The sequence below is a fragment of the Lonchura striata genome, chromosome 11, assembly GCF_050655825.1.
Source record: "Lonchura striata isolate lonStrDom1 chromosome 11, ASM5065582v1, whole genome shotgun sequence".
NCBI classification, from domain to species: Eukaryota; Metazoa; Chordata; class Aves; order Passeriformes; family Estrildidae; genus Lonchura; species Lonchura striata.
Genome location: NC_140713.1, coordinates 20,751,004 through 20,773,804, shown reverse-complemented (window position 1 = coordinate 20,773,804; position 22,801 = coordinate 20,751,004). Strand labels below are relative to the sequence as shown.

Here is a 22,801-nt window from a genome sequence, read left to right as displayed (position 1 = left end):
CACACGGCACAGACTTCTTGTGATTCAGACTGCAGGAACAAGGGATGAGGGAGCAGGCAGGTGGCTGGATAGCAAGTTATTTTCTATGTTTAGAGCTGCAGTCAGTTACCTTTTAAACTCATCATGATAAAATTCTGATTTGCATGTCACCATCTCGCTGGCTTGGCTGTCGTCACGACTCCTGACCCCACCAAATACATAAAGCTCAGAGGCAACTCCACAGGCCACTGCCCCAAATCTGAAAATTCAAACAAGGAAAAAATATTAATGCGGTGTACCAAAACCCTTTTTCATACCCTTCTGAACATTATCCATCTTTTACTCTTTTATTTATTTATACACACAGATGCCTTAAATATCCAGCAAGATGAGTCATGGATATTAATTGTAAGCACCTAATTCAGATCACAAAAAAACCCCAAAAACAGTAAAAATATTTCTGTCTAAAAATATTCTAAAGTTCCAATTGAACTATAATTTCCTGTTTTCACTTTGCATCAGAGAATTAGTGCTTGTAACACCAGGGCTATGTTTCTACAACATTTGTATTTATTGCCTGGATGCTTGTCTTTACTCAACCACATGTTAACTACAGGCACCATGACTCACAAAGACCTGGTGAGATTCATAGGCCATCTTCACAGATTCATCAGAAAAAGGACACTTTCCTCCCATCAGAGGGCTGGAAAAGCAATCTAGTTCCTCACTTCCATTTTCCCTCACCTCCTCTCTTTGAGAGGACAGATTGCTGTCCACTGCTGAGTCCTGGGGTCGTAACACTCCACAGATTCAAACAGTTTTCCATAGGAGCCTCCACCCATTGCATAGATTTTCTTCTTCATAGCTGCATAGCAGCCAATCTTATGGAAAAAAAAGAAAAATATATCTGAAATGACATACAAATGCACAGTATTGAGAGCTCAAAGCTGTCTATACACACACACGCAGACATTTGGGTTGCCTATACCCCATGTCAAACGTGCGAGGCACAAAAATACTCAGACAGAGTTTTGTTTTGGTGTATAAAGACAGAGCAAGCTGCTCACTCTCACTGCATTTTGAGACTATTTGCTACAGCTTCTACTTGAAGCAAAATATTAAAATACATATTTTTATACATGTATATATATACACACACATACATATATGTGCATTGACTATTTAACAAGAAGCAACACAATAATATAAGATGTAGTTTTTACCTTTCTAACCATGGTCAAGTCTGGCTGCTTGGTCCAGGTCCGGCTATAAATATCATAGCTCTCCATAGAGATCAGCTCCCTTTCACCATCCTCACCTCCCAGAATATACAGAATCCCATCAATCTCTACCACACCAAAATTATGTCGTGCCTAAGGAACATCAATAAAGTCAACATTGAAAAACATAACTGCCATTGTGAATAAATGAACACAAATGAACACAATCTTATTTTTCAGAGTGTCTGCACAGTGCTATTAGTATTATGCCTGGCTTTTGTTTTGTTTTTTGGTTTTTGGGTTTTTTTAACATGGTGAAGTCCTAAACACCAGCATAAGACTATTAATTTAATCAACTAAACAAAACAAAGGGTATCAAAAGAAAAGGAAAAAAAAAAAAAAAAAGCAGAGCAGCAGAAGCCAAAGAGACCACACAGAAATCTAAGAACAGAGCTTGGCCATATTTCAGTTTCCATAGTGGTGGTCTCCACAATGAAGCTGTTGCTTTCAGGTCTCTCTAGCAGCAAAGCCTGGACCCATTCTCTGTGCAAAGGCAGCTCTTCTATTTGGTATGTATGAGCCCAGCTACCCCTCAGTCTCACAGCAAACGTATCACAAGCAGGAAATTTAATGCATCATAACTAAAATGTACATGCCTTTGTCAACCAGAGATTGCAAAGAGGAAAATCCTGTGGTAAACAACTTCTTAATAAACACCCTGTGCTGATTTACAAAGATAAAAACACGGGTGTATTAAGGATATATGTTTACAAATAACAAACTGTTACTTTTTGATGGAATGCAATTATGAAGAAGGAAGCATTAACTCAAACCAAACCTAAATATGTCTGTGCAAGCCAAGTTCTGTATGTTGGCCAGTCCTCTGTCCATCTTTTCTGCACAGTCCGATCCCTTTGTCCATCTCAGAGGTCTCTTGTTTTAGAAGGCCAGTACACGCAGAACATTAAGTATACTATAGGACTGATTCATTATGAAATTCCTGAAATTTTGTAGTTCATCTTACAGTTAGCTCTTCACCAATTGTTTAGTTTTTCCAGATCCAGCAGTCAGCATCAGACCACAAGAACAACAGGATATAAGCAGAAGTCAGTCTGTAGCATGATTTTGAATGTGTAAGATGCAAGCAACTGGAGATTCAGAACAAAATTTTGCAGAAGAAAAGGAACATTTTGCCAAAGTAAAAACTTAAATCCCAACAGTTAGATAGAGATCTTGCCTCATGCATTGGTGGTAAGGAACTCCATGAATTGGTGTCTGGATCATATTTCTCTCCAGAGCTTAGCGTTCCCTTGTTTTCATCCTGACCACCAAGTACAAATAAAAATCCTTCTGTAAAACAAAATGTAACATAATCTTAAGAACAGGACTCTCAAGAAGAGGACCCACACTTGCACACTGAGCAAAACAACATGACTGGTGAGCTGTATTCTGGAATTCACCAAGAGATCCAGACCAGTCACAGGTCAGACTTTGGACTGGAGAAGGTAAAGCACATACTTACATCTGACTCAAGTCTGCCCCTGCAGATACCCTTCAACATATTCAGTGATGCAGTAACTAGAATTTACTTAAAACATGAAATACTCCTGGAGAGACAGATGTAGCAGATTCCCACAAAACATTGCAGGAACAGTGATTTTAAGACACTCAGATGACAGGGATTTTCACAAAGTCAAGTACAGTCTTGGGCAGACAAAGGGGAAGCATGAAATAACCCCAGTGCAGTCAGTCTTGAAGAAAATATATTATTATAAGCTGTATCTCAGATTTTGAGGCACTGGTAAGTTTTCGTAACATTGACTTCACAAAGATGAAGTTCCCCTTTACCTGCTGACAATACTCCATGATTGATCCTTGGAATACTCATAGGAGCAAGTTCAATCCAGAGCTGTCTATTGGGATCATAAAGAGGACACATACACCGCATCACTGAGGTTGGTTTCCGTGATCTGAACACAGGGTGGGGAGGGAACAAACAGAAACAGACAAAGACAAGAGTTTTACGAGTTCACTGTTAACACCTCGTGTCCAAAGCTGGCTTGTTCTTGTTTTCGTGTATATTCATCACGTGGCATTTCCCTGGTAAGGAGAAGACCCCCAAACCAAACATGTAAATTGAGTTTGTACACACTTGGAGACATAAAAAGCTGACTGACTTCATTCCTACTGTATCTGCCTGTAACCTTTTTTATGAACTTTGAACGAGCTAAGAAGAACCGATATAGAGTATTAGTAATGTCTGAGTAAAGTGATTCACAAACTGACATGCAAAATGTTATCTGAGTGGTTTACAACGCTTCTATAAAGAGCTAACATCTAAATGCTAAATTTATTTAAACAGGACTGAATCCTCCCTTCTGTTGCAGGGAGTACTTAAGAAACAAAAGGGATCCTTGTGTGGAACAGGAAGTTTCAGCTTATCTCAGATGCACCAATAATGACTTTTTTTTTTTGAAACCACATCTATCTATTATAAATAAAACTGTTTAAAGCACATGTTCATTACTTCTAAGTTTTGTTATAGATGCTTTTCAGATCATCAGAAATGATTCTGTGTTTAAGTCTATTCAGTTTAAAAAATAAAAACTAGCCAACACTTACTGAACAAACAATCCTACTCTAAGTTTACAACATGTGGAATGTCAGAAACAAAATAACTATTTATTGCTGAATCACCCCCAAAGGTATTTTAGGTGTGTCTGACCAACGTAAAACAAACTCAAATGATAGAGTATCAAGTAATAGGTGCACACATTCTCTGCACTCTGTGTTTTCAGAGAGCCACGAGTGCTGGCCCTGGGACCGGCTATCATGGCACTGCACACTTACACTCTCTCTTCCCCCCCAACAGTCACGATGCACTCAGAGTAGCCCCGGGGCTTGAAGGAGGCCAGCATGGCCTCTCCCTGCTGCGGGGGTGTCAGGGGGATGTTGTTGCACTCCTTGACGATCTCGCGGACCAGCGGCTCGCTCATCATCTGCTCGCGCAGATACGCCGCGTCCAGCCCCGACACCCACACTGCCGACATCACATCCTTCATGTGGACCTGCGCAGGCAGCACAGACACAAAATCACTCCCAGCACGGAGGCACACGGACTGCAGATGCTTCTGTGCTTAGCAAATACTTGAGGGTTTTTGATACCGGCAAGTAACAAATTATACAAGACAGTGTTAGTAAGAAAATGCACCAAGTCCTTAAAGTTTCTTTGTAAACATGCTACTTGCTTTCCCTTCATCTAAACAAGATTATATCATCAAATGTCAAAATGGTGCTTTTTTTTCTTAATGCCTATTAAATAATGAAGGCAGCAGATAATATACCATCCACACAGCTTTCATCTTCTTACTGCAATGCCATGGTCTGCATTTCAGGCAAAATTCAATAAATTCTGTAAGATTAGTGCTGAAAGAAACAGATCTATTTCAAGCTCCCACTGATTAGAATGAACACTCCGATTTGCGCCATGTTCAAAATACAAACATTTGGATGTCCTGACCTTTCTGGATTCTGAATCATGAGAAATCCACCTAATCACCGCTTCAAAGACGTATCTTTCGTTTCCAACATTGAGCTTTTCCATCGACAGCACTTCTTTCAGTTTTTGAGGAGTCAGTTCCAAGAATTCCTCTGTGCTGCTGACATCTCGAAAGTGAGTTTCCAGATACTCTGAGGCAAGGTAGTGAACATGATGCAAACAATAGTGCAGTGCAAAGTCCCGAATACCAATACAGTTCTCAGCAGCTATGCAACCTTCTAAAAACTCACAGCAGAGAGTTTTTAAGTCTGTAAGCAGCAGGAGATCAGCTGCCTGTACCACATCTTGGATAGTTTCTTCATTTAGCCTGATCTGCAAGAATTAATTTAGAAGTTATAGCTACTATCACTCATTTGTTCCATGACATGCCTGCATTCATTACACTCATTCTCAGTGGCTGAAAAATTGAGTATTAATGCCAATGTAAGAATCAGGAGAAACTGATATGACTGCTAACCATTAATTAATTAACACAGGGTTGGAAAGGCATTTGCTTGACAGAAGGTGTGGAGCAGAAATTTTGATAAGTTCCTGAAGTAACCAACCATAAAATTGTTCATCTCATCCGGGAACCTAAAATGTGTTTTGTTGTAATAAATATATAATTTTTTAAAACACACATGCAGGAATGAATTTTAAGCCAAATTTACCTTTTCTTTTTCTGCTGAAAGCTAAACTCATTCATCAATCTCAGTCTGGTTCCAAATAAACTAGACACACCAACTTTAATTCCTGCTAAGGCTCCTGGCAGGCAGATCTGACAAGAGGCCAGAGAGGTGGGCACGAGGGGCAGGGAGGGAGGGTGCCTGGTGTACTCCTGGATTACACTGAGGTGTAATCCTTACTGATGGGGTCTCCATCTCTGTAACTACCAAAGCAGTCCTCTGTCACAGCTGACAAACACTACCTGTTTTAAAACAGGTTACTGAAGGTAGCCACCAATTTCAATACAAGCATTTGACATTGACTCTAAATTTTAAAGTCCTCCCCTGCTGCACAAGAAGAGGAGAGAACTGCAGAGCCTACTGCCTCTACTTCATATGCACAGTCCCACTCTGCAGAAGCTTTATCACAAAATTTTAAACACCTCTCAGGATAGCAGTGTTAAAAATTCAAGTTATTTTGCCAAATAGTCCAGGTGAGTTTTAGGGGTTTTTTAATACCATACCTGCCCACTGAAGATGTAGTCTAATATCTCTTTCATGATATCAACAGATATCCCTTCGAGTTCAATCTTGTATGTTGAGCCATCATCCTTTGGAGGATTGTAATTCAATTTTGTTCTAAGAGAAGAGAAAAGGAAAAGAGCTAAGTTCAAAATCTGGGCATTGCTTGCTGTCAGTTTCTGAGGAATCTGAGATCTCAGAATATGGATGTCTTGAGCCACACACAGATGTTAAAACCTTTCCATGTGATGGAAAAATTATCCTTTGAATTAGCACGTAGGTATGGCCTCTGATACTGCTCATCACATTTGCAAACTGAACAAATCTGCCAGCCTTGCAAACTACCCAGGCCATCAAAGAGCCAAAGTATGTTTTATCCCAGCTCATTCATCACAAGCATTCAAAAACTTCACTCAGACCTTCCAACAGAACAGCAGCTCTGCTGACAGATGAAACACAAGAATTTGCTTTGATAAAGGTAGGAAAAAACTCAAACCAGAACAAAACCAAAGCTTTTTTTACCAAGGAAGAAATAATGAGAGTTAGCAGATGTGATCAGACTATTCACTGGCAGCACAAACATTTGGATTGCATTACCATTTTGTGTAGTTTATGATGTTATCAACCTAATGCTGTGCTTGGCTGTAACCAAGCCATGCACTCACAGTTGCAGGAAACAGCCCATGTGCTGCTCAGCAGAACTATAAATATTCATCTACATCAGTGGACACTTCACTTACAAGCCATTTCTTTAAACATACCAGGAGCCCTGTGATGTGCCTGTGAATAGAATGGTGGAGGCTAGGGGAAAAGGTAAGGAAGTAATAATAGCACAGCAGACACTTTGCCTTCCACCAGCTGTCAGTGCAAACACTTCTTCCAGGAGAGACAACTTTAAGTGTTCAAAAGGGAGCAGCATCCACCAGTTTGGTGCCAACAGCCACAAGAGCTAATAAAAGATCAGTTTTAAACATATTTTTCCACAATTTGGTCAACGAAGAATACAGTATACAAATACAAGAAAGTTTGTTTCCCTACTTCTGTGTATATATAGTAACCTACATCTATATCACAGCACACAAAAATAAAAGCTTTTAAAACTTTTTAACATTCATTTGAATATATTCTTAGATAGAATCAGATTCTTAATGTGAAAAGCTGTGGCTTTGCTAAGCTGAAAGTGTCCAGCCTCCTGCTATCCACACTCATGCTAAGCAAATACATAAATAAGTCTTAGCTAAGGGCAGATTCTGACTCACTTACTCATATAGGAATAAATTAAGTTTCTCACAAAATAAGCTGTAACTCACATCAAATAAAACCTTTGTCTGTAAGGAGCTATTTTTAAGTGTGAAGAAGGGCAGTAATTTTAGCCTTTTAGTTCATCGTATTTGTGGTCCTGTCTTCACATCCCTTTTCTACTCTGCAGAACACCCAGAGATAGCAGTGCCCATGCACCAGGGCTGGAGCTGCTTCATGCTGTCTGTACAGCACCTGGCACAAGTTACAATACAAATAACAACAACGTGGCGTGGGTTAGGAAATTGTTTATTTCCTAACACCTGCAAGGAGATTAGGAAAATTATGTGACTCCCATTAAAGCACATGCTGCAATAGCAGGCAATGATTTACAGCTTGTCAGCTGAAAACTCCTGCCCCAAATGTACATTTCCAGCAGAATGTACAACATGTTCCTCAGCCCGAGCCATCCTTGCCCATGTGAAATGTGCATTTTCCATGTCTACAAGCTCCAAATGGGTCACAGAGCACATACACACAGGGCAACATGCTTCTTTACACACATTTTCAAATCCATCCAAACTACTTCCATTTACACTTGGGTTCTGGGATTCTTGGTTTTTTGTTTTCTTCTGGATTCTTTGTTTTTTGGATTCCTAGGAAAAAACTGTGTTTTCTTTTAACTTAACATAAAATGTTTCAAGGCTCCCAGTGTCTGGCTTCCTTCAGCAGAAAAGACAGTTGGGTGATGCCTGGATCTCACATGAGTCAGTAAGTAGCTGTTATGATCAAATACACAGCAGCATCTACAGAGAACCTGGGGTGTCCAACACATCGAGGGGCTTAAAATCCAAGGCATATAATAAGCATGTTGATGCCAGCACTAATGGGGAGATTAGGGAAAGGACTCGTGCTATTTATCACTAACTTTCATCTTAGCATCACCTGTACACACCCAAGCTAAATCACCTTATTGCATGGACTTTATGCTGACACCTCCTGGTAACAAGAAAGTGTTGTTCAGAGTTTTTGGGTCTTATCAGGGTAGATGTTCTAATTACTGTGTACTTTTTCAGACATCAACAGTTCGTGAGCTGTAAAGAAATGACCTAGGCCCTAATGCAAGGCCAAAACATGAAGGCAAAGCAGAGAAATAACCTTGAGAACAAATCAAATTACTTCAAAGTTACAGACACTCGTATCTAGGCAAACATTCACCTTATGCAAACGCTTCCCAGTTCAGATTAAATTTTGTTCCTATCATATGTCACGGGAAGCAATAGTGATGCATCTGTCACATGATTTTAATTTGTTGGTTAATAAAATATAAGGTTTTTTATTTCAGTACAAGTACTTCTGAGCTATGCCAAGAGAGCAACTCCCGAAGGCAGCTGGATGTACACCTTGTCACTCACGTCAAAACTGCAGGACAGCTAGTGGCTGTTGGGAAGAGGGGAGGAAAAATATGAAGCAAGGACATATTATAACCAGGTTTGGGGCTGAAAAAGTTTAAGAAAAAAAAAATCATGAGTCCAAATGGAAAGAAAGCTGAAGGAGGAGAGAAAAGTAGGAGGTGTGCAAGCAGAGGGCAAGGAGCCACATCTCCTCTTGCATCACCCAGCATCAGCTGTGACCTGCACCCACACCTCGCCTGCAAACTGAGACCTGGGCATCCCTGTCATAACACCAGAGACAGAAGCAGAAAGTTTCCAAACATATTTGTTCCCAGTTCAGAAAGACAATGGACAGCACATATAGAAATATTTAACCCTTGCCCACTATCAAATTTCATTTTAGAAAGTAAGTTACCAGCTAAGTTTAAGCAGAGGCTCTCCAATCTGTCAGCATTCCAGAAGGAGGATGCCTTCTTTCTGCCATGCTCCTCCTCAGGGTGATTTATTCAGCCTGTGATTTGCGTGGCTGAGAGCTGGAAGGGGCAATCAGCAGCCCAAGGTGCAGAGATGGGCCAGCTGCAGCACAGCTGCTTCTAACACAGGGATGTGACAGCTTCCTACTGCGGACAACATTTCTAATTACTTTAAAAGCACTCCAAGCTGCCAAACCACAGCTGAAAAGGCTGCCTCAGTCGTCCTTAATTCACATGGAAGACCAGAACATCGAGATCTAGAAGGAAATAACCCTCCCAGCCAACCAAACCCCCCCATGAGTTGGCAGCAGAGCACAGGCAAGACAGACCTAGAGGAGGAAATGGAACAAGGCAACTTCTTCATCCTGTTTTCTCAAGTAATTTAATTTTGAGCAACTTGACTCCATACACATTTTAAAACAATAATTTCCATTTTTAAATTAAGACGATGATTGTAAGTTGAAATTGCTTCCAGTAACCTAAAACTATTCTATAAATGCTCAACATCCATCCCAACATCTTGTGCCTCATCAGGAAAACTGCTGGCACACAACACCTTGGGCCAGTAGCATAAGAACAAATGGGTTGATGTGTTTTGATGTTGTCTGTGTGACAAATTTAGAATCTGCTGTTCCACATCACTTAAGGAATACAATCTAATGAGTCATCTGAAATGCTCTACATGAGGCAGAATGAGGATAAAAATTCCAGTGCCCCTTCTGTATATGTAAGCAGTATAAGCAAGGTGAATCCTCAAAATGAAAACACAGGCTCAGGAACTGATGTTGATACTGCTAGGGACAACAATTTACCTCTAATGACATAAAACAGATTCAAATAATAATAATAATAACAACAAAAAAAAAAAAACAAAACAAAAAAAAAAAACCGCAAGCAAAAAGCAAACCAACAGGTAAATTAAGACTGTCCACAGTTCTTGTTAAAATTAGGATGGAACTTCCAACTTATTGTTACTTTAAAAGAGCAGAACAAATCAAAGCACAACCAATACTTCTGACCTTACAGTCAATCCCTGTGAAAGCACTGTTGTGGGACAGTTAAGATTTATAAGAAGCAGGTTGAAAAAAAGAATCCATGCGTCTGAAAACTTGGTTTTCTTACACTTTATAGTTGAAAGTTTATAGGAGGGGAATAATCACTTTTAAATACTCAACTAGACAAAACAAAATGAAAATTCAAGTTAAGAACTTGGCCACCACCACCACCACTTGCTTTCCTGAGTCAGACATAATTTTGTGGGAATATTTTCATCTTTGAAATCTCTGCCTTATCTGTAAACTATTAAGAAAAGACAACTGAAGTGTTTTTACAATGGTCACGTAAGTTATACAGAGAACAAGAGCACAACTCTTGGAAAGCTTTAATCCTTAGAGTGCTGGTATATTGGAACCTAAACAAATAAAGAAAACACCTGTCTGCAAAGACTGTGCCTACCAGAATGCTCCAGACCACACTCACCACAAGCAGGTTGTTGATATTTACAGTGAACAGCCATCAAAAAATCTGGGAAACAAGAGAGAGACGCTTGGGTTTGATGCTTGCATCACAAAACTTTTACCTGCTCTCACATCACCACGGTGCAAATGCAGTTCACTGACCTATTTACACTGCAGGGTGTCAGGAACCAGACAAGAGGGAGACACTTGTCTTTTGGAAAGGAGCTGTCTTCCCAAATTAATGATTTTGCTCCAGATTAGCCATTAAGGGCTGGTCTATACATGCTTTGCCAGTATTGCCACACTAGCAAACTTTAATGTTCAAGTAGCAAAGCTGTCCTTCAAAACCAAAGGGCAATAAAATTGGGTTTGATGATTTATCCTTTACCTGCACCAGTGTTTTGGCCTTCTCCAGAGAGCATCAGCATTTTAAAATGAAGTTGGACCTCCAACAAATGGTTCCAGCAAAGACATGCACCAACCTAAAACATGCTCACAAGGATGACTCAGTCTCAAAAATGACAAGTAAGTACTTGGAGATTTTGTATCACTAAGGAGAAAACAAAAAATCTGCTTTTAACGCAAACATAAGGTCAATTTAATCTCCTGGTCTGGGCTTCCTTATGTAGGTTTTAGTCTTTCAAGTAGAAGCTTTCCATGGTGAATCTAATTAAGTCCTAGTTAGGACTGACCATTTTAATGGTGAAGTTTTTCATTTGTCTGCCTTCATCCCTGCAACATTTTCTCCCATAAAGGCTGGCCTTTCTACGTGCAAAAAAACTCCTTAATAATCACATTATTAAACAGGTCAAACATAAAAACATGATGCAGCAGTTCACTCCACCCACTGCCATCCTCCAAAAAGATATTTTACAACCAAATCAGAAGGTTTCCTTTGAGGTCGCACCCTGGCCTTTAGCACCACACATAAAAGTCAGTCTTCACCACACCCTGCAAAGGGTGCCAGCTCTCAGAGCATTTTGGCTATGCCTCTCCTATGTCTCTCTCCTTAAGATTATCTCTAACTCCAGATCTCAAGGCAAAGGAGTCCATTTAACAGCTCAGCACAAAAACTTGCACAAGGTGCTTTGTGTGCTTTAAGAGAAACAAAAACTATGACATATAACTTAATTTTTTCAACTATTGAAAAGTTTAAGTCAGACAAAAATGTAGTTTTCTCCCTTTCCATAAGAAAAGGAACAAGGCAATTCCTTCAACAGCAGCACAGGGGACATATATAGGGTTCATGGGCTTTGCTCAATGAAGAGCTTGTTTACCATGAAAATCTGAAATTACCCTGATTACACTGAGCTCATCCAGAGCTAGATTGCAATCTAAATTGGAAATCTACCCTCAACCAGAGTGTCTTGCCTAAACATGTGAGTTAGCCCTAAGCAGACAGAACACACACTCAACAAACCGTGCCCAAGGACAGACCCTGGCAGTTCTCAGCAGCACCAAGGACCTGATGTTTCATTTCACTTTGGGTTTCTTCAGCCAGCACAGAAATCAAACAGGCAACAGCAACAGCTGAGCTTGAAAACAAGTCAAACACAAGCAGTGCAGGTCTGCTGCTGGGCACCTGTGGTTCTGCACCCTGTGCATGGCACAAAGCACAGCTCAGGCTCAGCTGGTTCAGCAGTTGCTGTTCATCTGTGACAGAAACACCTGCTGGGTTTAGAAAGGTGGTTTGGGTTTGGTTTTCTTCTGCTCCACTTGACACTCGAGTCCACTCACTGAACTGATGATTCCCAGCAGTGTCACACTTTTTAGGTAGCAGTTTGGAACCAGGACTTCCTAGTTCCAAAAAAAAACCAAGGGAAGATATTTTTGAAAGAGAGTTTTAAGCCAAGAAATGAAAACTGTCTTACTTGAAATATGTCTTCTTTCAGATTAACTCTACTTTTAAACTTGTTAAAAATGCATTTTTAGAAGAAACAAGTACAGTGTTATACAGTACCCATGCTGCTAAATTTTCTGTTAAATATATTTAAGAAACATAATGCTCTGTAGCATGTGTCTAATAACCCAAATATTCCTGTATTATAATTATATTATTTTATTTAATTTTATTCAATTCTATTCCTGTAAATATTATTATATAAAGAACACCAATAGATCTGCTGGGAAAACTTGGATTAAACAGGTTTTTATACCTCATTTATCCTTACAGCACATGGGAGGAATAAGCAACAGAGCTGGAGAAAGATTTTCATAATTGATAGTAAGTATGAAGTCAAATGGACAAAATTTTAAGTGCATGATTAGTGTTGTGGAACAGCTGAAAGAAGTTTGGAATCCAACTGAGGTAAGCAGCAGAATTCTGGATATGCCCGGAGCTGGAAAACACAGATCTGCAAGATTTTCACAGAAAGCAGTGCCACAGCCAAGAGGAAGAAGAAAGCAGGAACATGGATTTCATCAGCACAGAAGCCTCCAACACAGAGCACTCCCCATGTCCATAAACAAGAGCTGCAGCAGGCAGCCCACATCATCCAGGGGATGTAAACCAACATGCCTGAGGACATAAACCAGCCACCAACCTCATGGGATTAAGGACATACTTCCTTGATAGGGCCAAGGACTTTCAGAGCTGTGCATAAGCAGTGATTTATTTTGGTTTTTTGGACATATTAAGCCATGGGAAATATGAAGAGGCAAAGGGTAGCACTATATTGGTACTCAGTACCAGCACAGAAAGAAATTTCTGTACAATATTCAGAATAAGAGTCTGAAGAGAGTGAGGAAACAAATCTTTTCAAACCATTAATTATTGCTCATATTTGCCAGTCCACACCAGGAAAAAGGTCCTTTAGTAACTGCAGATCAACAGAAACAAAACAGGTTCAAAGAATTAAAAAAGAACACCACCAAAAAAACCAAAACACGAGTGAAGTATTTCTGACTCATCAGCTCCAGACACATCAGCCCTGTTCCAGTCACAAATCAAGGGGAAAAAAAATAATAAAAAAGGCTCTTTTAATAATAAAAGTTTTGCCAAACAAGGCAATTAAGGCAAGTGTAAAGGCAACCTACAGAGTATAAATTACCCAGACATCCCAAGCAGCCCCATCCTGCCACACCTTCCATCCCAGCTCGCCTCTTACGTCAGGCACGCAGATGAGCTGCGCGTCTCCAGATACAAAGAAAGGACAAGAAATTTCATCTCTAGTTCTCCTGGCTAAACAAGATGCTCTGATTCCCAGTTCTCCCTCTGCCTGACATGTAGCAGCAGCACAAATGTATTTTTTTACTATTTTGGGCTGGGTAAGAGCCTTATGGCTTCTTTCCTTCAGGCGATCTCTAGGGGCTTGTTGGAGCAGGAATATAATTAACAATTCCCCATTCAAGCCTGGTATAGTGACTTCTAAATCCCTTTTCAAACCATAAACTTTTAACATTCCTTTATCACAGTTGCCCCTCAACTGCTTATCCAAACATAACATGCATGTAGGCACTTCTGAATTGTGCCAGGCACAGAGTTTCTGGCCAAGGCAACTATTTTGATTTATTGCCTCTCAAAGCTACAGAGACTTTACAACTCAGCTACCACTAAAACATAATAGGTAGCATTTCAAGTTCATTTTTTTTTTCAATCAAAACCAAAACAAAACGATGCCAAATTTAAAAAACAAAGTCTGGAAGCAAATTCTGGCCTGATCTGTTCCTGACTTCCTACTGCCAGGGCAGCCTCCAAAGCTCCCAGGAGACTGCCAGAAACAAACTTCTCAAAAGAAACCTTGAAGACAACAATGGCTTTAGAGCCCTCCTTGACAATGCAGTTACCACAACACCGCCCTGCACACCCAGTGAAGAGGGAACAAGCCCTGGCACAATTACAGCATGATTTGGCTAAAGCAGAACTTGGGAGCAGGGCGTTCTGACAACCAAACAGCTCCCAGCTCCAGCTGCCATTTGTGTTCCTGACTTCAATATTTATCCCAAATTGAAGAAAAGTTTTAAAACACTATAAAAGATCTCTATAAATGTCAGTGAAGACCAAACAGGTACCAGGAAATAAGCAGCAGAAGCTCCTGGCATGTGTTGGCTCCTACTTGACCTTGTTCTACAATATTCATTGTCCAACAGGTGTAACAAGAATCACCCAGTGGCACCTCCAGGGTGCAGGGGGGACATCCTGTCCCAGCTCCCACACCAGCACTCATGGATGCTCCGAGACATGCTCACACAGGGATGGAGTCTCAGCAGGCTCCCCTCGTGACAACTGCAAACGCTCCAAGTGCAGGCACACAGAGGAAAGGGCAGGAGGTCAGTCATGGGGGGCACGTCCCCCACATCTCCATGGAAATCTATTTCAGCATTGGCTGTGGCTGTGCAGGGTCTTACAAGGTCTGCAGTGTTTTAGAGATGTCAGAAGGTTGAACAGGACAAGTGAGAAGATGCAAAAGGCTGTCAAGTTATTTCTGACCAAAGCCCATTTACAAGCAGTACAGCTATTTATAAGCACGTAAAAATAATGTGAACTTAACCTCACATTTACATTCTTGTTTAGTTATATTATGCCCCTCTGAAAAAAGATTTAAATATGATTACTGGTCCATTACTGAGTTTGAAAAGCCTTGGGGAACAGTATAGAACACATACGGCCATCTGTAATCTGCTCATGCAGATGCGTGAAAATCAAAGACAAAACTTGCTGAGATAACAAAAATGTCTTAATTCAATTTGTAATGCAGCAGCACAATCCCTGCGTGTAACAACATTAAATTTGTCTAAGAATATGGGCTTAAATAGCCTCTTTGCTGAGGTAGTTCCCACGTGCTCCCTGTGATCCAGGCAAGCAGACAGTAAATGAGCAAAATATAAAGAGGTGCAAGTTTCAGCTGGCCAGGAACGACTCATGCCAGCCAGTGACAGATCTGTTCAGATGGGAACATCTGCTGCTACTGCTCAGGATACCCGGAATGCTTGGACCAAGTCTATCCTATAAAAGGTTGGTGGATCTATGCCACAACTCAGGCCAAACTTACTAGTGCAAGCATGGTTTGTTCAGGGAAAAGCCCTCTCACACCAATGTAATTTACATCAAGCTCTCAAACTAAATAAATTAAACCAGGGCAATGGATCTACACTAAGGACAAAGAGTGCTACCAAAAAAAGGGCAGGTTTCTGGCTGATTTGTTACAGAAGAGAAAATCAAGAGCTCACCTGGCTTGAATATAACTGCTCTGGGATGCACAGCAGCATCACCTCGAGCCAAACCACACTTTGTCCTGTGGCGGTTTCTTCCTGAGGAGCCCTCCTTTTCTCAGGCTCAGGAACATACCACAAGATGTTAGAGATATGCAGGGAGACTTCTGTGCTTTGTAAATGGCAGGATTTGCTCCAAGGGCACACAGAGGGATTAGATAAACCTGTACATATAAAAGAATTCTGTAGGAATTCACACAACCACTCCAGACCTCACTGGCCTGAGAGAGCTACAGACCACTTGGCATTAAGCAGTTGAGGCAAAACCTCAAGAATCAAACTACCACAAAAATTAAAATTCTTACTGGTCCCACAGACTGAAAATTTGAAAATAAACCAGGCTTTTTTTATTTTTCTGTACTTTCAGAAGCCACCCTATGGATCAGACAGACAGGTGGACATATAACAACGACCCCAATAAGACTTCCAATATGTTTCTGTGCCCCTTCATGCCTTTTTTTCTCTCTCCACTGAAGCTGCTATATTTGAGCTGCATGGATAATCCAGTTGCCAAATAACTAGTGGGAAAACACATCACTATAATTTACAAGTGTCCTACTCATAACCAGTCAGCCAAACAGCTCCCATGCAAAACTAAAAAACAGGTAACGCTCCTCTCTCTGTGGCTGCACAAATCCTTCAGCACACACAGACTGCTCACACCCAACCACCCCCTCACAAAGTCCATGCCTACTTATTTTCCTACTCACACCCTAAACTAGGCATTCATGCAAACCCTACAGTTTCTGAACTCGCCCACCAACTTGCCCACAGCCACAGCACATAATGAGACAGCCAGACACTGAAAACACCACATCAACTCATACTTCCACTGCTTCACTTCAAGTTTCACGTACATGCTTATTTTTATTCCAAGTTTTACTTCTGAAATTACTTAATGGATTTTTCTGAGCTTTATATTGGAATTTTTCAAATGAGAGCAATCTGAATCAATTGGCATTTGGAGACTGTAACAGCCTGTGGTACCAGAGCTTTGGAATCAGCTACCCTTAAAATACAGTGACAGGAAATTCTTGTGTCTCCTACAATAACTGTTTATACAGAGGCCTCAACTGATTTGCACAGACTAGGTACAAGGTGGAGATTAATTTCAACTTCAAAAAAAGCCACTGTGTTCTTTGGCTGGAAACACAATGCTTCAACATTGGCAACCTACCTGACCAATTCTACCCAATGTGAAGACCAGCTGGACTAAGAGAGAGATCCTGGAGTGATAAAAAGAAGAGAGACAGGCAGCAAGTAAAAATTAGGCTCTGCAAAGGTAGGCAATACAAATGTGTTTCCTAATGTGCCATACAAGAACTAGGTACATGTATTTTTAGTTCTTTACATCTTGAAAACTTGAGGAGAAGACATGAGTAAGCTTAAAAAAAAAACAAACCTCACATTTAATCATATTTATATATTAATGCATGTAACCTACTTTCACACATAGTTAATGAGTTCCTTCATGAGATTTGAACCTGAAGAATTCTGAGCTTAAAAAAACCACAGCTCTAATGACTACAGGTTTTGTTGCTAGTGTAGTTGTGTCTGGAGCTCTTATTCCTCACAGACAATTAACCCATGTTTCCCCAGTACATTTTTCAAAGATTAACAAAATGCAAAACTTAGAGATGAAATTCTGTGAAAAGGCTCCATAGGGCAATCTACAGTATCTTTTAGTTAAGCATTTTTTTTTTCACAGTAAAAAAATTGACATTTTCTGTAAACACATCCTGCTGTAGCAGTAGAACAGCAGTTTTTCCAAGGACATGACCTCTTACCACCTGCAGCAACTCTTCTGAAACCTAATGTCAGGCATATGGTCATCTAAAATATGATGCCCAATGACCTAAGAAGCTTTCAGGCATTTTGAAGAGTATGAATCAATGGCTCATTTCTATTTCACATCTTTGATTTCTTTCACCACAGTCTTCCAAACCTGCTTCTCAAGACAAGCAGTGACAAAAAATTATTAGTAGTACATAGGCTCCACCATGTCCTTTTTGCAAATTCTTGATGATCCTTCTATGTGCATTTTATATCTGTTCTGCTAGCTTGGTGCAGAGAACTGTTTACTTAAGTCTGTGCATGACCATTGCTATTTAAAAGTTATTCACCAGCCTCATATTCTATTTATTATTAGTTTATTTTTGTACTTGAGAATGTTAAAGTTGTACTACAATGGTCACCCAAAATAATGTATTGTTTAAAAGCAGATGCTATGACACTGCACAAGGTTGCATTTTTTCAGATTGTAGCATAAAGAATTCCCATCCTCACCTAGCAAAAAAATGCAAACTTTATGTCAACTTCACAGGAAGCAGCAGCTGGAAGAAGTGTCCAAACAGTACAAGAAGTCTGCAATCAATTTATGATAATCCCGATTTTAAATGGTACAGAAGGTCTGCTTCTACTTTACATATGAGGACAAAAGAAATGCCTTATTACCTGCAAATGAGTGGACTTAAAAACACTTTGAAATTATGCACTTGTATGTTTTGTTTACCTGCTCTGACATGCAGACATGTACCATGAGATCTCGTGGAGGTATGTTCTTTTCACCTGCTGTCACTGGACTTGACAGCACTGAGTGTGATGGGGTTCAGACTGGTGTCAGCAGGACTTTCCATGACCTGGGTTTCCCTGCACAGCTGCTTGCCAGGCACCTCAGAAACCATGACTGTGCTAATGCAGCTCGTCCTCCCCAGCACTCGCTGTCAGTGGCACAGTTCTGACTGCACATGCTGGTGACACCCCTGCCAAGAGCTGCCAGCGATCCTGGCACGGCCAGGCTTTGTCACTCTGGCAATTTCCAAGCGATGTTCTTAGATGTTGCGGGGGCACACGCGATGGGGAGACAAACCTGTATTTTTATTTTTCAATTTAGAAGCCAACGTACTTCAGACCTCATGATCACCACCTGGAGCCCTGTCTTGCTAAAAGGCATTAAGGAGGAAAAAAATGATGCTGAAGTGCTGACTCGGTGCGGCCGAGGGACACACAGAGCCCAGCACCTCACAATGCCCCCGGGATGCTGCCCCTCGGCCGGACACCTCCCTCGCCATCCTCACAGTTCACTCTGCAGGGGTCACTTGTTCACAGCGGGCTCCCGGCAGCAATGAAGTTGTTGGGGGGATTTTTTTTTCCCTGGTGGATGACACAGCCTCTCAGAGCTGGAAAAGCAGCGCTGTGATGCCGAGAACACGACGGGTCCTGCGGAGGGGCCCGGCGGCACCGGCCGGAGGCAGGGAAGGAGGGAAGGAGGGAAGGAGAGAAGGAGAGAAGGAGGGAGGCAGGGAAGGAGGGAAGGAGGGAAGGAGAGAAGGAGAGAAGGAGAGAAGGAGGGAGGCAGGGAAGGAGGGAAGGAGGGAAGGAGGGAAGGAGAGAAGGAGGGAGGCAGGGAAGGAGGGAAGGAGGGAAGGAGGGAAGGAGGGAGGCAGGGAAGGAGGGAAGGAGGGAAGGAGGGAAGGAGGGAAGGAGGGAAGGAGAGAAGGAGAGAAGGAGAGAAGGAGGGAGGCAGGGAAGGAGGGAAGGAGGGAAGGAGGGAAGGAGGGGGCCCAGCAGCTGCTCCCACAGAAGCGCAGGATAGCTGGTGTCGGAAGGGAGCTCAGATCCCCCAGTGCAGCTCCTCTGCCAAGGCAGGCACAGGGCAGGAGCTCCCACCTGGAGCAGGTGACAGGAACGCGTGTCCGGGGTTTGAACACCCGCAGAGGGAACTCCGCGCCCTCCCTGCGCTCGGGGTCCGCGGCCCCCGCCGGCCTGCCCCGGCTGCTCCGTCCGTCCCCACACGCGGCGATCCCGCTCCTTACATAAGCCCGGCCCCGCCGAGCGGCCGCCCGGGGCCCGCGGGCCCGGCCGTACCTGATGTAGGGGCTGGCGGCCGCCAGGATGTTCTTCTGCACCGGGATCTCCTCGCCCTCCAGCACCAGGTGCGCGTCGCAGAACCGCGTCTCCTCCCGGAACGAGCTGAGCGCCCGCAGCAGCCGCGCCGGGTGCTGCGGGTCCGACACGGCGCTCGGGCCCGACATGGTGCTGCCGCCGCCGCCGAGCCGGGCCGGGCCGGGCCGGCTCAGTCCCTGCCCTCACACCATGGCTGGGCGCCCGCCCGCCGCTGACATCATCTCCCGGCATCATCTCCCCGCGCCGCCCCGCGGGGGCGGCCCGGAAATCTCGGCTTGCTCTCCTCACGGCTCTGCAGTGGCGCTGAAGGAGGTCCGGAGGAGGGAGCGGAGCTGGGGAAGGGGCTGGAGGGAGCCCGGGGTTCAGCCTGGAGAAGGCTCCGGGGGACCTGCTCGCTCTCATCCTGGAGCCGCGGGGGGGTCAGGCTCTCGTCCAGCAACGAGCGGCAGGACAAGAGGAAATAGCCCTAAGCTGCACCAGGGGAGGATTATTTTGGACATTAGGAGAAATTTCTTCCCAGAAAGGGTGATCAGACATCGGGGCGGACTGCCCAGGGATGTGATAAAACCAGTGTCCGTGGAGATGTCTAAGGAAATACTGGAAGTGGCACTCCCCGGTCTGGGTGACACGGTGGTGTTTGGTCATAGGTTGGACTCGATCATCCCAGAGGTCTTTTCCAATCTAATTGATTCTTTGATCCTGTAAAACTGGCCTTTTATTTATTCGTTTGTTTTTTTATATGAGCTGGGGTGAATGTTACAGGTGTAGACACAAGGAAAAGTAAGAGAATGAGAATTAAATACAGCAAGATTCATTGTGGCAGTGTCCCTTTCCACAACTTCCCACTGGAAATGTGGCCTTTTCCAGCAAAAAAGATCTTTAGGACAGTTCACATGGTAAATTTTAGGCCATTTATTATCATGCTTAATTGCATGTTAAGAGACTACTTGATTCCATCTGCTTTCTTAACAACATCCAACGTTAAAGTAGTGAAACTATTTGCACTGAGTGAAAGTGTTTCACAAACTGTGATCTGCTCTAAAACAGACACCAAGCTGGTGCTGCTGGGAGGGACCAGCACAGCAGCTCCCTGTGCTCCCTGTGCTGACAGGCACAGCAGCACTGGGATCTCCCGTCCTCTGGAACATTCAGATGGATGTCATGCTGCCCATTCCTTCACTGGGAAAATAACTCTTTCAGAGGGTCTGATCTAGTAAAGCTGTGGTGGGTCACATTACTTTTATTACTTGCATTTCAGTGAAATGTAACAAAATTCTATCATTCATTCAGTTTGATGGTGTCTCCAAATTTTACCACTCGGAAAATGAAGCTGGGTACCTGGAAACGACCCCATAGGAAATGAATGCCTTGTTCTTTCCAAGCTGGACACAATGCTGCTTTGTTGTGCAGATGGAGACTGCAGCCGGGACATCCTCACACATCACCCAGCAGTCCAAACCCTGCACCCAGGGCCTTGGTGAAGAGTGTGCTCAGCCCTGTTGCAGCCAGGCTTCAGAGCTGAACCCTTGCTGAAGTGCTCCCTGACTGGAGAGGGGTCACAGGGGGACCACCGTGCTGCAGCTTTGTTGTGCAGCTCTGAACAAGAGTTTTAGGAGCAGAGGATGTAGGACAGAAAGCCTAAACCCACAGCAATGTGCATAAAACACCAGCAGCTCTGCAACACTTGCTGTCATACATACTCACAAATATTAGAAGGCCACTTTTTTGTTGCTTGGGTGTAATTATCCAGGATGTCAGGTGTAGGCTGAGGATCCAGAGGACACATTCTCAGCTCTCTTTGAGGGTAATGAAGGCAGAGAGCACACTGCTCCTTAGCTGCAGGGGAAAGATGTATTTTGCTTGTCATTAATACTCAGGTAATTGCAGACCCAAGGGAGCAGTGGTTTAAATTATTGCGAAAGCTGTCATTGAGTGGCCTGGTTATTTGAAAAGAAAGACACCGGTGTGTTCTCCTGCCACCTGCACAGATTGGTACAGAGGAAAACATTGTTGCATTTCTGGTTTTTAACGCGTCCTGGTAAACACTGTTTCTGCTTCCTCCTGCTGCCCATATGGGGCAATGGGACATGGTGTAACAGATAATATACAGTTACAGAGGACAAATTCATTGTTATACCTTGTTATTTGTTCCATTTAATGAATGAATTAACAACAAAAAAAACTCACCAAACCAAAACAACAACAAACCAAACCACTCTATCAAGGTCCATCTGTAGCATCTCTGAGGTAATTAATTATATATATGCATACCCGTGGCCTGATTCTCTCACTCAACTATGTATTTTTCTTTTAATGGAGACACTTGTCTTTATTATTTTTTATTTGCAGTCACTTCATCTAGATTTGTGTTATGCCATTATTATAAAAATTCTATGAATTTTGTTGGGCTAATTTATGACTTAAATTAGTGCAAAAGAACCATCAGACCTTTCTGACCCTTTAGATTCATTCACAGTGAAGGGTGTCAGAAGCAAACCAAATGACACTCATTACCACGTGCCATGCTACCACATCAAAAAAAACCCCTATGAGCCTTGCAGCCACTTGGTAAAGCATATCAGCATTTCCCCTTGCTTCTGTCAGCCTGGAAATGATAGTGTGTTACCATATTCAGGGTAAATGTTTCATCAGATTGGTATTGCAACCACTAAAAACATCCTTGAACAAATTTGTGATTAGCTGTAGGGTTTTATTCCTATTGTCTCTGCTGCAGGAGGATACTGGGATTAGCAAATGCAGATTTGCATCACTGTTTTTCTCCTCAGATTAACTACAAACTTAATCAAATCTTGTGAAGTACTGACCAAGGGAATAGGGTACATCTCATTTAAAAATCACATCCAAGATAAGTTCTTATAATTTATTTTCTGCATTATTTCTACATGATTGTAAATAACACATTTGCTTTTTGAGACTACGGGTTGTTTTTATGATGAGTATATCTCCTATCCTGTCATCTCTACCAGTAAAAATTATCCCCTCATAAGTGAACTAACTCCTATCCAAATCTATGATTATCCCAAAACAACCCTGTGAGTACTACAGAAGAAATTCTAGAGACAAACTCTTAGAAGAAAATCTGTAACAATGGTTAGACTTTTGATGCATTGCCACCTTGTAATTCTAGAAATGTATTTGTGACCTTTGTTAAATCCAAACTTTTTCATATGAAAAGA

At 42.3% G+C, this 22,801-nt stretch overlaps 1 protein-coding gene across 2 annotated transcripts in view; it reads right to left on the bottom strand.

The window, feature by feature from the left end:
• Nucleotides 1-19,814, bottom strand: part of GAN (gigaxonin) — a 40,132-nt gene extending 20,318 nt beyond the window's left edge. The window contains exons 1-9 of one of the 2 annotated variants that reach the window (XM_085589880.1): nt 19,566-19,814; nt 5,927-6,041; nt 4,720-5,070; nt 4,050-4,267; nt 3,048-3,169; nt 2,430-2,549; nt 1,203-1,345; nt 724-860; nt 110-238 (exon numbers count right to left, since the gene is read on the bottom strand). In XM_085589880.1, the coding sequence (XP_085446006.1) occupies nt 110-238; nt 724-860; nt 1,203-1,345; nt 2,430-2,549; nt 3,048-3,169; nt 4,050-4,267; nt 4,720-5,070; nt 5,927-6,041; nt 19,566-19,732 (1,502 nt within the window). In that variant the 5' untranslated portion in view covers nt 19,733-19,814. Of the gene's footprint in view, nt 1-109; nt 239-723; nt 861-1,202; nt 1,353-2,429; nt 2,550-3,047; nt 3,170-4,049; nt 4,268-4,719; nt 5,071-5,926; nt 6,042-19,565 lie in introns of both variants that reach the window. The other variant, XM_021541222.4, reaches the window with a different exon arrangement.
• Between the last annotated feature and the right edge of the window lie 2,987 nt (nt 19,815-22,801).